The 16,616-nt window shown below is 43.4% G+C and overlaps 1 protein-coding gene across 3 annotated transcripts in view; it reads left to right on the top strand.

Moving 5' to 3' along the window:
* Window positions 1-16,616, top strand: part of RREB1 (ras responsive element binding protein 1) — a 121,529-nt gene that overhangs the window by 36,898 nt on the left and 68,015 nt on the right. The window contains exon 2 of one of the 3 annotated variants that reach the window (XM_054000470.1): window positions 8,050-8,419. The exons of the other annotated variants lie outside the window; for them this stretch is intronic. Within the exon in view, the coding sequence (XP_053856445.1) occupies window positions 8,389-8,419 (31 nt within the window). The 5' untranslated portion in view covers window positions 8,050-8,388. The remainder of the gene's footprint in view (window positions 1-8,049; window positions 8,420-16,616) is intronic. 3 annotated transcript variants of the gene reach the window in all.

Raw genomic sequence — 16,616 nt, 5'->3', positions numbered from 1 at the left:
TGCAGAGTAGGTAATTTAAGCTCTGTGCAGACTGAACTTGGTAACCTAGTCCCACGTCTTGAGTAAGCACTTTAGTCATCTTGTGCATATGTCTCTGTATTTGTCCACTCTTTCAGGCGCAAAACACATGTGAAAACAATGTGTGATTGTTTCTCGTGCACTGTGATGTACAGGTATAGGTATAGAATTCCTGGTTGAGGGATTTGTCAGTGTGAGACGAAAACGCTGTTCTTATGGAAGTGCTTTACTCTGTAGGCACTTCTGCTCCATGTGGAGTAAGGGTAGCTTGAAAGTTGTTGGACAAGATTTGCACTCCTTGCCAAACACCACTGGTCTCCTAAATAAAAACAAGGGCCCAGAAGATTGCAAATACCTGTGCATGTGATGTAAACAAATTTCCTGATTCAGGGACCACTACTGAAGCTAATGGGTCTCCTCCATAGAATGAACCTATTAGTATCAGTTCAGTAGCAAGACTGAGGCCTTGATTTGTAATGAGCCCTCAAGTGTAATTTGCAGTAGCCTGTTGACTGTATCTTTCTAGGCTGCTGTGGGTGCAAGAGGGAAACAGATTGAGGCTGGAGTAATACTTATCTTTGCTTCCAGTCAGAAGTATTTAGAGCTAAAAAAGAAATGTGCCACACCTCTAGGATCTCCAGTCAGCTTTCCTGCAAACCTTGGCCACAGAGAATGAAATACATACCCCTGGTACTCAATAGACAGGGCAAAGGCTGCTGCTATATTTAAAAATATGTATGAAAATGGAAGTGGAAGTTACTGCAAAACTGCATTTGCAGGTATCATAGCAAGGAAATTTTTAGAAACCAGACCTGAAAGAATTTGCAACGGAGAGTTTCTCAGGATACTCCCTGTCATTTCTCATTTGTTTTGCTAAAGTGTTAAAAGAATCCCTGGTTTCTGTAGTTACAGCTAGCAATAAATTACTTTATGGTTCTGTTTTGATTATATACCAGGTATATGTATAATTTTTTTTTTTGCTTGATTATGGAAGGGGGGACTGTGGAAAGAGAATTTTAAGTTCTTTAACAAGACACTTGATTGAAGTTATTTTTTCATGTTCATTGCATCCCAGAGCAATATTGAATAGCTCTATCCTCTTCTGTTTTAAAGAACTCCTGGAAATAAAAGAAAATCCCTCTTTTGCTTGTTTTCCAAGAGGGAAAAAACTGAATTTTAAAATGGTTTAAACAGTTTAGTGATTCTTATTCCATTTCTTGCAGACTTTTCCCTTGCCCCTGAGCCTGACCTCTCTGCCCCTCTCCACCAGCCCACAGAATTACCATGCAGCTAATTTAGAAGTGGGCTTACACGTTTGTTTAAAAAATGCTGCAGTCTCCATCTCTGGTAATCCACCAGGTGGAAGCAAATGTGTAGAATATCTGTGCATGTATTTGTAAATCTGGGTTCGAGCAGATTTGGTGTTTCTAGGATGGCAGTGTGTGTGCAAAGACAAGGGAACCCTTGGCAGTGTAATACCATCAGTAAAGCAAAATTTTGCAGGTAACCACTAGAAGGGTTCGGTGTTGGTTTTTGTTCATGCCGTAGGCTGGGTGACATTAGCCAGTTCTTCTGGTGCATGGTTAGACATCACTTGCCTTGCTGTTCTGAATTACAGTAGGGAGAAGGGTATCAGGAAGGGGATGGGGAGAATAAGATAGAAAGTGATTTCCTAGACATGGGTGCTCTTCTTGTGCTAACAGCTTTTGGTCTCTTAGCCTCAGGTGTGCTTTTGTGACCTACAGACTACTGATGTCTTCCTTGTGTCCGTCTCCCAGTTAACCACCTGGCATCCCAGTACCTCTCTGCTCTTGCAAAAAATAGTGCCTTAGAACTTTGGGCAATATCCCTGTAGTGTTTGGCCCTCACAGTGATTTTGCTTTGAGTGCATCTTGGTTGGGAAATACACTTAAAAGTGCTAAGATTTTTATTTTGTTTGGTTAAGGGATGGTTTGGAGGGCAGGGTGAGCCCACATGGTGTCAAACAGGAAGCTTGAAGTAGCTCAAAGTGGCCTCCTTTAAAGCATCCCTCCAGTCTGTGAGTTTCTAAAAGCAGCCATTTGGAAAGAGGCTGTGCTATCCAAATTTACCGTGTCTGCTGTGTTTTGTGTAACAGAAATGCTGCAGTTGCTTACTGCTGCAGGTTTTTGTTGTCCTTCTGCAGGTTTTGTTGATGGGTTCGCCACTGATCTGTTGCACTGAACTTCATGTCAGTGCCTGACAAAACTGGGCTCTTAATAATTTAAAGTTTACTTATAGAGCAAAGCCTAGACAGTACAATGTGTTGAATGTATATTGGCTGAAGTAATTTCCTTACTGACTTGTACTCTTTGAGCTTTGCTTAATTCTGGGCATGTTATAGAAATAATCAGATTTCCTAGAAGTGAAGATATTTGCATTTTAAGTCCAGATTTGCAAAACTGAGTCCTGTACTTGTACTCTCTGCATGTTGGGACAAAAGTAAAATGGAGGAGAATCTGAAAGAAGCCTTTTGCATCACTTGAGGCCCAGTGGGAGCTGAGGGTCAGGATCACTCTGAGAATTAATCAGTTCACTAGAGAATATGATAATACAAGGAAATGATGGTATTGCAATAATTTTTTTATTAGTAAGAGAAACTTTAAAAATAAAAAGAGAGTGAGAGAAAGCCTGGGAGCAGAAGTGGCCTGAAGGGGAAATGACCAAGACCAGCTGAGAAATGCAGAGAATAGTGATTCAGGAGTGCTGCTTCACTGCATCTGTGAGAAACTCCTGTCTGTCTTATGAAAGGGGGGTGAGAGAGATCACAGTTCTGTACAATCTCACTTCTTAATGCAGAATAACATGAAACAGTTCTGGGCCTTCCACTGTTCTTGCAGACTGAGGATTTTAAACAGGGAATGCCAGGCCTGCAGAAAAGTGCCTGTAATCACAAATCTGAAAGCAGCATGTGACCTTTCTTGTCATTTTCAACAAGCCAGAACTTTTCAGAAATCTGCCCAGGCAAACTTTTGGTCCTACTGTGCCCCAGTGCAATAATTATAATGCAGAAACAGCTGATGGGTCACGTCTCCGGGCCTGCACAGTGTTATGACTTGCTACCTACATTCCATGTTTAGCTTTGAGAGATCAGATGGTGCCAGCAATGTGAGCTAGCAGTGCCTGAGGACATGCTCAGGGCAACACGTCCTGTCCCTCTGCAGCTTTGGTTTCTTTTCTCTACTTCTGTCCCATCCTATCCCCTTAAGGTGATGCATTTTACAATAAATACTGGTCTCTCTAGGAGGTGAGCTGCCCCTGTGGAAACATGTGTGCCATTCCCACTGTGCTGTATGTTAAATCCAAGGGCTCAAGGTTTGTAAATATTGTCTCTAAAGTACCTGGGGACTCCAGGTGAGTTGCTTGCCCTACTTGCTGGTGGCTGTGGAGCTGTGGTTGGTACATGTGGCACACGGTGGCAGGCTGTTTCAGCATTGTTACTTATGTGATTTAATGAAGCATGAGTGGTATTGGAGGGGGTAAATTTTGTCTTTATGCATGGGGAAAGGGTCATTGACAAAAGTTTACAAACAAACAAATGAGTTGAAAATTAAGCTTAGTTCAGCCATGTGCGGGAAGGGAGGTGGATATTTTCGAGTTGTGTTTGTTTTGTGCTTAGCACTGTGCAAAAGTTACACCCAGTCCTTGATGTATGAAAAATTGGATAGGTAAGCAGAAAAGTACTAGCTCATTGCCTAAGACTGCTCTTGTTCTCTCATTCTCCTCATCGAGGGATGCCATGGGAGAGGTGCAGTAGAGATATTTTAATTGTGGTAGTTTATTTTATTGTGAACTTACTTTCACTGGGTTTAATCGGAAAACTGAACTTCAGGTGTATTTTTAAATGTTTTTATGGCAGAGATGCTGCAAGTGAGTTCTGAGTTGGCGACAAGGGAGCGAGGGGGCGCAGGAGGAGGGAGTCTGGAGATGGAGCCGCTTGTGGGTTCGTTCCACTACATCTTTTCATCTTTCCCCGGTACTGCAGCACCGCAGGAGTAGAGTTACCGACAACATTCTTGCTCAGGTCTCTCATCCCTCACTCAAATAGAGGGTGTAATTTGACTATGTCTCAGCTCCCATGTGTGAAGGCTGTTCATGAAACTATATGTATGTGCATTTTTAAGTACAAACAAAAACCAAACACAAACAAACGCAAATCTCAATTCAGATCTGTTCCGTGATCCTGGATCACCATGTGGTTGTTCAAACTCTAGAACTGGCATGAGGCTGGAGGGAGAACACGTGGCCAGGACTGTGGGGTAAAGTGAGGACTGGCAGTCTGTCCTTCTGAATGACAGCTGTGGCTTACATCAGGTTAAATCAGTCTGTATATGCAGCAGGCTGAGGCAAAGCAGAACAGACTAAAACCAGGTTTTTGCTTCTAGCCTTGAGTTTCCTGCAATCTTACATCAGCTTGTGGGGGTGCATGTATTTCTGCATCCCAGCTGCCATGGAAAATGAGAGGCATCTTCTTACAGGACAGTTCTCACAGTCAGTATTTACTGAAGTTTTCCTAATTTATTGGTTGTGTCCACAGGTGTCATGGATAGATTGTGAATCTCTATTTTACCTCCTGCTTCTCCATTCCTACCAGCTGTTTCTGGCTGCACACAGGTTAACAGTGAGGCCTGCTGAGCTGCTTAATGGGTGGCCTGGCGCTCGCTGCCTTTGGGCTGATGCAAATCATTTCTATTGGCCAAGGTTATCTCCTCCTGACCTTGTAGCCAGAATTCAGCCTCCCGTTGGCACAGTAATTGTGAAAAGGAGGGCTTCTGAAAGAAATCCTAAAGGTTGGAATATCCTTTCTGGTTTTGTGAAAACTGTGGGTTTTTTTCATCACCATTCTGAATGGGAAAGTGCAGTGAAGGTTGTGTTTAAAGTTTTTGTTTTTGTTTTTGTTTTTGGTTGGTTTTTTTTTTTTTTTTCTGAAATCCACAGTGGAGCAGTGGAGACTATAAATTTAGTATGGCAGGAGGCTGCTGTACTCAATCCACTTTTGCTACTTTACTTTTTTGGTTGCTTGCTCACTGCACACTGATAGCTTGCTGTACAGGATGCATGGCAGCCTTTTTTACCGTGGTTGCAGATGCTTCAGTTTATGAGACTAAATGTGTTTCCATGCTTTTGGGATGAACAGGGACTTCTGTTACCTGCATGATGGAATAAGGCAGAGGGATTAGTGGGGAAAATGGGGAGAGAGGGAGGAGTTGAATGAGGTTGCTTTTCTTTTCTGGAGTCATGAGGCTCCTCCCGTAACAGAGACAGAGCATAGTACATGGAACCTGAAGACCTTTAAAGTACATACTGAAATGGATGCTGGGAAGATACAGTACAGTGCTTGGGCACATCTCCAAGGCTCCCAAGGCAAGTAATATTTAAACAAGCTGAACAGCCCCTTTCGGCAAGCAGCAGGAAATCCAGCACTGAGCTTTGTGTTGTTGCATGGTCAGCAGAAGATAAAAGCTCAGGCTATGCAGCTGGGGTTCCCTCCTATTACTGGATGGCAAACTGTTAAAAAAAGATAAAAGAACAGAAAAGGACAGGGGGTCACCTTATTGAAAAGCATTCCTTCATATTTTAAGCCATCAAAATACTTTGAAATACATTGAGCCTGATGTAAGTCAGGAGCAGCCCCATCGGGGTTTGTTGGAGCTTTTACATCAATTGGCAGGCAAAAGATGAATTTGTCCCTCTGCTTCATCAGAGATAAAGATTTAACATGGATAGGACTGTGATATGCATAGATGCCTCACCACAAACCCTACAGCAGGCAGGAGCTTCCCTGAACATTTTTTTTTAGGAGTAAGGCATGTAATAGTGGGTCTGCTGCTGACTTGGGGTCTCATTCTGAAATTCAATCAGCATTCAGCCATATACAGCCTTTCCAGGTCCCACTTTCTGCAGCTCATCCTTGGTTAGGAACTATTTTAACAATGAGGAAGAGAATTTAATTGAATGAGATTGCTAGTTCAAGTCTTCTAATCAGTATTTGCTGTATTCCTCCCCTCTGTCCCTCCTCCTTTTTTCCTGCATCACAGCACTAGTGTCTTGGGAAAGAAAATGCTTCAGAGCATTTGTTACCAATTTAGCAGCAAGTACGTGCTCAAATTTGGGATTTCTGAGATCTGTGTGTGCCATATGTAGGCAAAATGTAGTACTTGCAAGTTCCAGTAGAAGGGAATAAACACAAATTTGCTGTTCTGCAGATAGTGTTTCTTTAATCTAATGAGACTTATATTTGTGCAGCCTTTTTGTTTTGGTAAGACGGTTAACCGTCCTCCCTGGGGTGCCTAATTGCTTATCATGAACTAATCAGTCCCCTGGGTATATGAAGGGATGAAACACTGCCAAGATAGAGCCTGTGACTTCCCCCAGAGGTGTGATAACCCTTCCAATTACCCCACCCTTCAGGGAGCTTGCTTACTGCTCTTTTAAAGACCTTGTTACATCAGAAACTGTCCGTGTTTGGAGATTTTTGGAAGTTTAAAGGGGTGTATTTGCTGAGAATCTTTTGAACCTGTAACCTCTCATAATTTTTATGTCATATTTGTATTGAATATTGTTTCAAGTTTGGTGTGAAAACGCTGACATGTTTCTGTTTGTGAAAGTGCCTACCTTCATAGCCCCACATGGCATGCCAGACCCTAACAGATAAGGAAAGGGCCAGTTTCTGTCTTTAGCTATTACTAGATAGGGATGGCAAAATCTTCTAGCTTCAGAAATCCCATTTGAAGTTCACATGAAGAAATGAGTGAAACAAATCTGGTGGTGACTCTCTTCTAATTTTTGGTAGAATGATAGAGACACGTTACCGTGTGTGAAATGAGTGGGTAGATTAAGAAAAGTTTTCCACCTTAGAGTAAAAAGTAATTCATTTAACTAGTGGTTTTGCTTGCATTCTCCTTTCAATTTCCTGTTTTAATTCATTTATAATACATGTTGAATGCTATACAGGTTGAGATGGCTACTGATTGCCTGAATTCTTCTCTTTTATCTTTTTATACTGAATGGTTGAGTTCCACAAGGCATATAAAGCTTAATACAAAACAATAGTGTTTGAACTGGAAGTGGAAAACAGCTCCTGCTATTTAGCATCTGACTGAAAATATGAGTTCTCATGTTGAGGTTTCTTTGTCCTTTACTTCTGCTCTAAATGAACATGATTTTCATGTGAAATTTGGAGGATTGAGTGTCAGTTGGGTAGAAATAACAGTTTGTTCCTTGAAAGAGTTGTAACCTAATCAATGAATAATATCAGGTTTTTTTTTATTTTGTGGTTCTTTTAAAATACTTAAGGTTTTCTTTACTTCTGGTTGTAGAGTATATTCTAAGTGACCCTAGCAAGATCGATATAAATAAAAATATTTTTATAGTGTGTACTGGCTTAAACCTTTAAAGCAAAATGATTTCATGCTTAGAATTTAAAGAAGGTGGCTGTGTGGGTGTGTATGTTTATATGCCTGAGAAAATGTAAATGTGGAAGCATCACTCCTCAAAAGAAGTGTGACTTTCAGTATCATAGGTCTGATAATGATATTTCAATGTTGCTTTGCTGTGTGTGCATATTTGAAAGTGATTAGTCAAGTTTCCACTGGCAAACTCTTGCTGTCCTCCTGCAGAAATGGGGGTGGATGCACAGGCCACTTGATCACTTTTTATTGCTGTTTGTTCATTTTTCTGTTTGCAGCTACTACTTTACCAGAATTGGATTGAACCTATACATGGTTCATATGAGTTTGTTTCAAGCTAATGTTTTTGTTAAATATTTATCAATGGAGTCAGCAGAAGGAAATTAATTTCCCTTTTCATATGTGAATTGTTTCAAGAATTGTCTGTATCATCTGTTTCATGGAAATGTGTGAAACACTAGCAGTAGAATTGGTTTTATGGAAGAAGAGGGTGGTTTTGGACTAGCAGCAGACATTTTTGGCTGGAGGAATAGCAACTTGAAACTTCACTTACTGAAGAAACCTGTTCACAATTTTGTCTGTTCTTTTTTTTTTTTTTTCCCAGCGTTCCTGAAATAAACTTCCTGCAATTCTTTGCAGTGTGCAGGTGTCCAGACTCCCCTTTACTCATGGTCGCCTGTGAAACGCGTCAGGCAACTGAAGGCTGTACCTAAAATTCTGCTGGCAGTGCAGCACACTGCGGTGGCCTTGATATAGTTACGGTGGACACCTTGTGCAGCCACAGCTGTAGCATCCCCTCGTAGTCCGAACAACTGAGTATTGCGGTCCAGGAGTCTACACGTGTGGAGGACTGCCTGGAATAGAAAAAGGAAAGCTGCAGAGATTGTAAGCTGCTGCTTGATCCGTGTGGCTGTTGTGCCGAGGAGCATCAAAACTTTGCTGGATGGATCCGACAGCTCGTTGCAAAGTAGAGGGTCAGTCCTGCTGGTTATTTGCAGTTATTAACCTTAGTGGATTTTAATTTTTTTTTTATTTCCTTTGTTTTTATGTTTTTCTCTGTATGCCTAAGAGGATTGTGGCCTTGCAACCAGAATGCTCATGTTCAGGAAACTTAAGGCTGTTCCTACTGAAGGGCTTTGAAGATCAGCAGGCATTTCCTCCAGGGTTTACAGCATTGTTGGAGGAAACATTCCTTACAGAAGTCTTCAGGCCTATCCACCCGACTTTGGTCATTTCTTACCTCACCAGCACGTGGATTATGCTGTTTGCAGACTGTCTAAGCTGCATGATGACCTTCATGGATTCCTCATGAGCTTTTACAAGGCCAGGCTAGTGTACTTTGTAAAATCCTTTAGAAATGCCTGCTAGGCTTTTAAAGTCCCAGAGCATAGACTATACTACAAGGAACTCAGAAGGTCAGCAGCTGGATATGGTTGTGGATGAAGGGGAATTTGTTTGTATGCAGTTCTTGTTTCAAAAATACATATTTTTTCAGGTCAGATAGAGATACATTGTTCTGAGAAGGCTTCTTGTACTCTCTGATAAAGCTGAGGGACTTCTGAATTCCATAAGAAATTGATGAACAAGATCCCTATGCCCTTTCTTAGCATGTGTGTTGCACACACAAATGCGCAAAATGAACAGATGCTGTTTCATTTTGTCAGTGTGCTGGAAGCACTTCCCATAGGTTACTTGCACTGCATCTACTTCAAAATAGAAAGAAAACTCATACTGAAGAGTACCACTGGCAAGTAGCTCTGCTGTTTAAAATTTTCCAAGTGGCTTTCCTGTGTGAATCAACTTGGAGAGTCTTGCCAGCACTATCTATTGCTGTAATTAATTTACCTAACTAAACCAAGAAAGAAACCTTGCATTTCAGAATTTAGAGCTCTGGAAACAAGCCCAAAGGCTACTGGCCAGCTGGTGTAAGCCAGTGGGTGTTCTCACAAAACTTGTGGCACCTTGTTCATAGGTGGTGGGAGAGAGCTATTTTTCTGAAGGCTGGATTTCTTCTTCCCCTGGACGAAGCAATGAACCTCAGTCTGAGTGATCTTTGGTACTTTGGCATCTGTGGCAAATATATATCTAAAATGACCCGAGGTAAAATTAAAACAGCTAGTTTTTATCTTTTAATTCTGGCTCTCAGTACCATTAAAATGTCAGATGATGGTTGTCTGTGCTTAATATCACATGGAGATTATGTAGTTGGTTTATATCTGTTCCTGGTCCTTAGCACACTGTTAGTTAGTTGACGTGAGATCTGCTTGTGCCTCTTATGGTGGGGGGCAGATGTTGGCTTTGGCTTGTGGGCCTGCAAAGTCTGCTTGGCATGGAGATACAATCTCCGAAGGAGTGCTACGAGTTATCTTGCTCATGAAAAAGCTGTGTAGGCCCTTGGGATATTGCAGTTGGAGGCTGACATTACAAGTGGCTCCTAGGGTGGATGGGACAGGGAGGGCTGTACAGCATGCTTCTGAGCCTCTTTGCTCCAGCATCTCTCTCTCTCTCCTCCCTGTGGCCTGTGCTTTCCCCTCTGAAAATCTCAAGCTAAAACTCCCTAATTTAAAAATGTATTTCGGGGGAAGGGGGTGGGGATATGATTTGTATTTCTGAACTTTTAAAATTATCTTGGTTGTAGATTGTTGTTGTTGTTGTTTGGAGGATGTGATAGGGGGAATAGTTTCTGTGCTGACCAGAAACAGAATACAGGAAGATACGATGTTAACAAGGTGGGGGAGAAAAGGAGGTGTTTGTTTAGAAAAAGCCTAGTCACTAAAGCCTGTGGGGCAGAGGAACCCTGCTGATAACACAGATGAAACAGTCTGCCTCTTTCCTAACTTTAGAGGAGTGGAGCTTTGTAATAAATGGCTGCCATGTGGCAGCTGTCTCCCAGCTTCGTGAGCCTGGCAGTAGTTAATCCTGTCAGCAAGTCATGCTCCCTGGAAAAGAGCAGTGAGAAGAGCTTCAAACTCTTGAATCATTCTATCTGCAAAGTATTTGTATGTTGAGTCTGCTTAAAACAAGTTTGGTAATTTGATGTAGGTTTCCATCTTTAAGTAACATTAAAGTGCAGCTGTGTTGGCTTTTAAATAAAATGTTAGAAACGTGCTGAGATATTGCATTTCTTTTCTCTCTTTAAAAAAGTCATTTTAGTTTTGGAAGGTATATTTACCAGAGTACAAAATGTACTGCATAGAGAAGGGACACTATGTTGCTATCCCTGTATGTTAAAAAATTGTAGGTTGAGCCTTTGAGATCATGGTTATCCTTAAAAGCTTGAGGCTTTAAAATTAATCTGTTCACTTCAGTCTGCTTTTTGTATCTTGCTGAGCAATGTAATGTGTTTGTCCTTTTTCCAAAAACCAAAAAATTAGAATTTTGACTTTAAAAAATTGAGATTTTGTGCAGTAATGTAGCATCATCAGATTTTACAGGCTCATGTTAAAATCTTGATGGCTGACAACACTATCACCAGGAAATGGGTCTAAATCACTGTAATTTCTACTTTTTCTTTTCTCATTTTGCTGTGTTATCTTGTGAAGCACAGAATGTTTTGGCAAGCTACCTGGTACAATGCTCCAAGCAGAGAGTGCACTGGCATCTCCTGCAAAGACCGTGTGGTTGGGCTGCAAAGGATGAGTTGGGAGCTCTGCAATAAGCAATCTGATGCTCTCCCCCTTGGGCTTCCCTGTGTTTGCTAGCATATGGATGCAGTTAGAGTGGTGAAATACCATGTGGGACATAGCTACTCCAAGAGGAGTTTTTTGCTGGTCTCTAGCTTATCCTATTTTCAGAATGATTTTTGTAAAATTGCCTGTGCATTCAGTTCCTCTGTGAAACTCTCCAGATACTCATCTTGGAGGAAGAGAATTGCAACCAGAGCAGCGCACAAGAAGCAGGGCACTAGCATAGGAAATTTTCTGTATCTTCCTCAGTGTGATTCATCCTGCCTCTGTAATCCCTGCTGAACCCGTCCTGCACACACACGCAGCTCTTGCTACATGTGAAGAGCAAGTGTGAGGGGGTGAAATGTTTGCTTGTTTCTCCTTCCAGAGATTTGCTTTAAACCTTCACCTCGAGTGCTGGCTCCGAAGCTGCCCTTGGCTAAGCTGCTGGCCATCAGGGTGAGGGACAGAGATGGGGACAGGGACAGGCCCTCCCTCCCTCCCTCCCCAACAGCTGCAGGCACCAGTTGCCAGGGAGCAGCCCCGCCGCATGGTTTTGTGGCTTTCTTCCTCTTGTTGCTAATGTGCCTACTTGTTTCCGTGATGCTGTGCAGAGGAGCAACCAGACGGATTGTCTGCTCTCGGGGTGGGTGCCCAGGCATCTGCACAGCCAGTTGGTATGGCACAGGAGCCCCTGTTTTTTCAGTGACACCAGGGGCTATTGATGGCAGGCTGGGGCTGTGCTGCTGCTGCTGCACAGATGCTTGCTCTTGGCCCACCTTAAAAGGACAAGATATCCCGTGGTTTAGACTGGCCATATATTGTCGGGGATGTCAGCATCTCCGTCACAGCTACCCAGCTGAGCCCGGTGTCCTGCTTCGCCCGCTCTGCGTGCCTGCAGCCTCTCCTCAGTCAGAGAGAGGGGCACTGTAACTCAGAGTATTTGAAGGGGAGGTCTCTTTTCTTCTCTGTTACTCAGAAATTTTTTCCATCTGGCTCTCCCTAGTGCAGTGCATCTAGCTCACCCATTGGGCTCTCAGACAAGTATCTCATTCCCTCAGCACAGTACTTGCTTAGGCACACAGGTGATGGGACATTAACCTATAGCTCTCCCCACATCCCCTCCAGGGTTTTAAGTCAAGTGGGTTTGTCAGGGCAGCATGAAAATGAAAAAATCCCCTAAGCAACAAACACACAAAGCTACATTTTGATTGTTTCCTCATTTTGCAATCCTTCATCCCCTCTTGCTTGTCTGAGATGGCAGCAGCAGCAGGAGATGAGGTTTTGTCTCCCAGGGCTGTGCTTCTCCAGGATTGCTGGGGCTCCCCTCAGACATGTGCATCTCCCTTTCCTCAGCCTGTTGGGCATGGACACAAGCACAGTGGAGTTGCCCACTGGTCCTTGATTCAGCTTCCCCCTGCTCTTCTGCTCTCTTGCCTCACCCTCGGCTCCTTCGGGACATGTGGGCAGTAGTTTTGGTCGGCAGTGTGATGCCACTTGCCTGACCTGTCCTGCCTTTGCAAGATACTTCCATCTCGCCTTCAGGGCCCAGAGTCTCTGACTCTGCTCTGGAGTCCCACCCTCTCCCACACCATCTTCCAAGGCTGTCCCCTTGCCCAGTGGGATGTACACCAGCCCTGGCCCGAGTGAGAGATGCAGCAACCGGTCTGAGGAAGACTGATAGTGTGGGGAGAGACCCTGGGCTGTGTCCCAAGGAGTGTTGCCCTGCTACAGCCAGTGCCAGCTCAGGGGAGACATGAAGGGACTTTCTCGTGTCGCCACTTCATCTAAGGCAAATAAACTGGAGTTAAAGCCAAGAAACACATTGACTTCCTGGAACTCTGCAAGCCGTCCGCACAGCTGTCCCCACTCCCCGAACACATGCAAAGCAGAGCTTATAAGGACAGACAGTATTGCTTTTGTGTCCTTCCTCAGCCAGTGGGGAGGGTGCAGGGGAGGCGATGTGCTGGGTAAAGCCCAAGGCCTGTCTTGTTCCGTGTTCCCCTTACATTGTAGTGATTCCCAGTGACTGGGGGAAGCCAGACTCCCTTCCCACTGGCCTCCTCACAGCTGTGCAGGCAGGCAAGGATGAGGATGGAGGAGTGTTTGCAGTTGTCATCATGGGAAGGAATGGACAGATGTCTGCTTAAAGCCACTTGTTTTACTCTGTTTACCTGTTTACTTGTTTACCCTGTTGCCTTGACTTTATGTTGTTGCTTAAATGTGGTGTTTATGGTCCCAGGCTTGTTAAGCTGTCTTCAAATCTCAGTATCCTTTTTGCTTGAGCAAACTCTTGAAGCTAGCTGCACTAGCCTTTTGTGACAAAGGCTTCCTGGTGGGTCAGGTACTCACCAACAAGCTAATACAAATAGCAGAAATGAAGAGCAGCTCACAGATACATCTTTGGTCAGGGGAAAGAATGCTAAGGTATTAGAAAAGTCTCAAAATTCATCAGCAGCTGCTGATCCTAAATGCAGCCATAGGTTATTGCAGTTCTTGCGATGCTGTGTGTTCTGTGTGGCCCTGCTGTCCCCAAAAAGAGCAGTGCTGGTCAGGAACTCAGTGCAGGCTCAGATCAAACTCTTGTGAGGTGCTTACCAAGTGTGCTGAGCTTTCCTGTCAGGAGCCAGGGGGCCGTCAGGTTTCGCTTTCGCTCTTGGTGCAGGAGCAGCTTTTGCCTGAGTTCTCTTTTCTAGCCTAGCACGACCACAGGCTTCTGCGTGAGGGCTGTTCCCACAGCACACAGCACTTGCAAAAGGTGCAGACATAGTTTCCTTCTTCAAGTTAGCAAATGGAGCACAGGGCCAAGAGGATGGGCATGAATTCATTTTGTATTAAGGCTGCCCAGTAGCTGTGTGCATTGCTGTAAACCAGTTGGACCATAAAGGTGAATTTTACCCAGGAAACGTCAGCTTTGCCGGTATAGTGTCTCATTGTTATATTAGTACAACTTCCTTGTTTCCAGTGTATTGCACCAATGTAATGCCAAAGTATCATGGTGATTAAGAGTTGTTCACTAAAGGCATTAGCTAAGTTCAAATTCTGCTATGCTTTACGGAGAGAAGCTTCTGGTCATCTGAGCCAAAGTCTTGAGGAGCATTACTAGTCCATAAGTCACCAAAAAGGGATTTTCAAAAGCTACATAAAAACTGAATGTGCACATATATCCCGTCATGCTTGCAAGGAAATAAAACAGGAGCAGTAAATATGTTTGAATATTTAAAATTTAGCCTGTTAGGTGTTAGAGCAACAGCATGCAAAATAGTCTGGAAATAGTCTGGGATCATCTTGTTCTTGTTTAGAGCTTCTTCCCCTGTCCCACTCCCACCAGAAGATCGTCCAGAACTCAGTTTTAAGGCATGTCCATGAGCATGTGGTTCACTTTTTATTCCATGTCTGGGTGTATCTGTCTGTGTACAAGTTTGACATATGGATGTTGTAGACTCACATGGTTATTTCAAGAGGCAAAGTATTATACCTGCACTAACGCAGCTAAAATGATTGTTTCACTAATAGCTCACAGTTTCTAGAAAGAGAAGAGTCTGTCTTCTTTGATGCTCAAGGGGTACCCTTCAATAGATGTTACTCCTTTTGGTTGTTTTTGTGTTTGGTTTTGGGATTTTTGTAGAGGAAAATGTTACTTACAGGTCCAAGTTCAAAAGCTTTGGGGGTAGTAGCATTCTTAGTTTTTATTGGTAAGTGAAAGAGCGGCCACTAGCTACTCCCATGCCACTCTGTTTCTTTCTATGCTTGTATTCCTTTCCCATGGACTGCTCTGTACTGGTGCTCCAGCAGTGGTGGTGACAGTGAGGTGACGCTCCCAATGTAATTTTCTAGTGCTGGGTGCGGAGTCAGCACCAACACTTCAGTAGCAAGGGCAGAGTTGGTATTAAAAAAGGTCAGTTGGGAAAACTTTGTTAATTTGGTTTTCCTTTGCCTTGAGGCAGTGCTTTGAATAGTATTAGTCCTTTTTTCTTCCCACACGATGCCTTTTCACCCTTTTTCCTTCCCGCCAGCTTTGACAGAAAGTTACGTTCAAGAGGTAGTGCGGGTGATAGCGCGCATCTCTTTTAGGGTGGGAGTGACCGTTTGTGCTTGGGAGCGTTTGTGCTTTGGGATTAAAATCCAGTCCTCTGTGTAGAAGCTTAGTAAGAGACCAGTGCATCAGAGGCAGCTTGGAGTGCAGTGTAGCGATTCTTAGGTATTACAATCTCAAGTGTAAACAGTAAACTTTGTTTATTCAAATGTGATATCTCTCTTTGAAGTTCTGTTCTTGTCTAAATTTGTATACTTGCAGGTCTGGCCTTCATTTAAATGATCCTTGGGGTTTTTTCATGCCACTTAGAAAAAAAACAGTGGGAAAGCCTTGACTAAGCTAATAGTGTTGCTAAGATGGAAATGATGAAGAAGGCTCAGGATTCCTGTTTGGACCTCATGGGAAAAAGTGGTTTGAAATGCATGGTGTGGGGGGGTGCACATTCCTAAACCTGTCATTTCTTTTCCCTATTTCTTCTCCCCCACTGTATTCTTTACTAAATACTACAGTATGTTTAATGAAACCAATAAAACTATTTGGCCAAGAGTGTTAATCTTTCCCTGGCCCAATTAGTGCATGGTTTCTACTTTTAACATTAATGTAGATTTTTTTTCAGAAGGCAGAACAATAAGCAGCTTTGTGCTGTATATACTAGGTTTCCCCCCTTCTTGCCTGTATTGTGCATTTCTTCCTATCTATTCCAAAGGGAGAGCTCATGTGCAAAGACAGTGGAGCAATCTGGAACAGAGACTTGTACCAGCTCCCAGGACATGCTAGGAGCTTGTACCAGCTCCTAGGACATGCTCTGTGCTTGTGTAGCTGCCTCTCAGTTATAAGTCAAGTGACTGTGACTCTGAAGACTCATCATTTTTTCTCCTTTCTTCTTCCTTCTCCTGTGGCCTGTGTTCTCCTTTTTGCTTATCCATGATGCTCTTCACCAGAAGGCAAAACAGCTGTAGCTGTTTAGAGTGGTCTTAAAACAAACAAACAAAGAAACCCCAAATAAATACACATAAGCAAAGTGGGGGGAGTAACTGTTGATGGGCTCAGCTTTAACATACAGTGGAATCACACTCCCAAAGGAGGAAATAGGTCTAGCAAGTGTCTTCCTGTACAGACTGAATGGGAAGCAACAGGGTGGTGGGGTTTTTTTTGTAAGCTCTGCTTTGGCAATGTCTCTCCCATTAGCTGGTTATGTGGGGCATCAGGGGTGGACCTCTGTCAGAAGCAGGAGCTATAGGCCCCTCAGGGCTCTCTGTGGGATGGAAGTTACCCCAATTTCAAGTTGTCAGCAACCTCATCAAGTGGAAGAAACACATTCCTGCAGAAAAGACAGGTCTCTTGGCGTGGCTGTGCAGAGAGGGCTGCATTGTCTTATTTGGTCCAGTTCCCCCTAGCATTTGTCAGTGCTCTTGCTTAGTCACTTGCTCTCTGCTTTTCCTCCTTTTCACACAGGATGAATGTGACACT

Source organism: Vidua macroura, chromosome 1 (assembly GCF_024509145.1).
Source record: "Vidua macroura isolate BioBank_ID:100142 chromosome 1, ASM2450914v1, whole genome shotgun sequence".
Classification (NCBI taxonomy): domain Eukaryota; kingdom Metazoa; phylum Chordata; class Aves; order Passeriformes; family Viduidae; genus Vidua; species Vidua macroura.
This window is presented reverse-complemented; position numbering and strand designations above follow the sequence as displayed.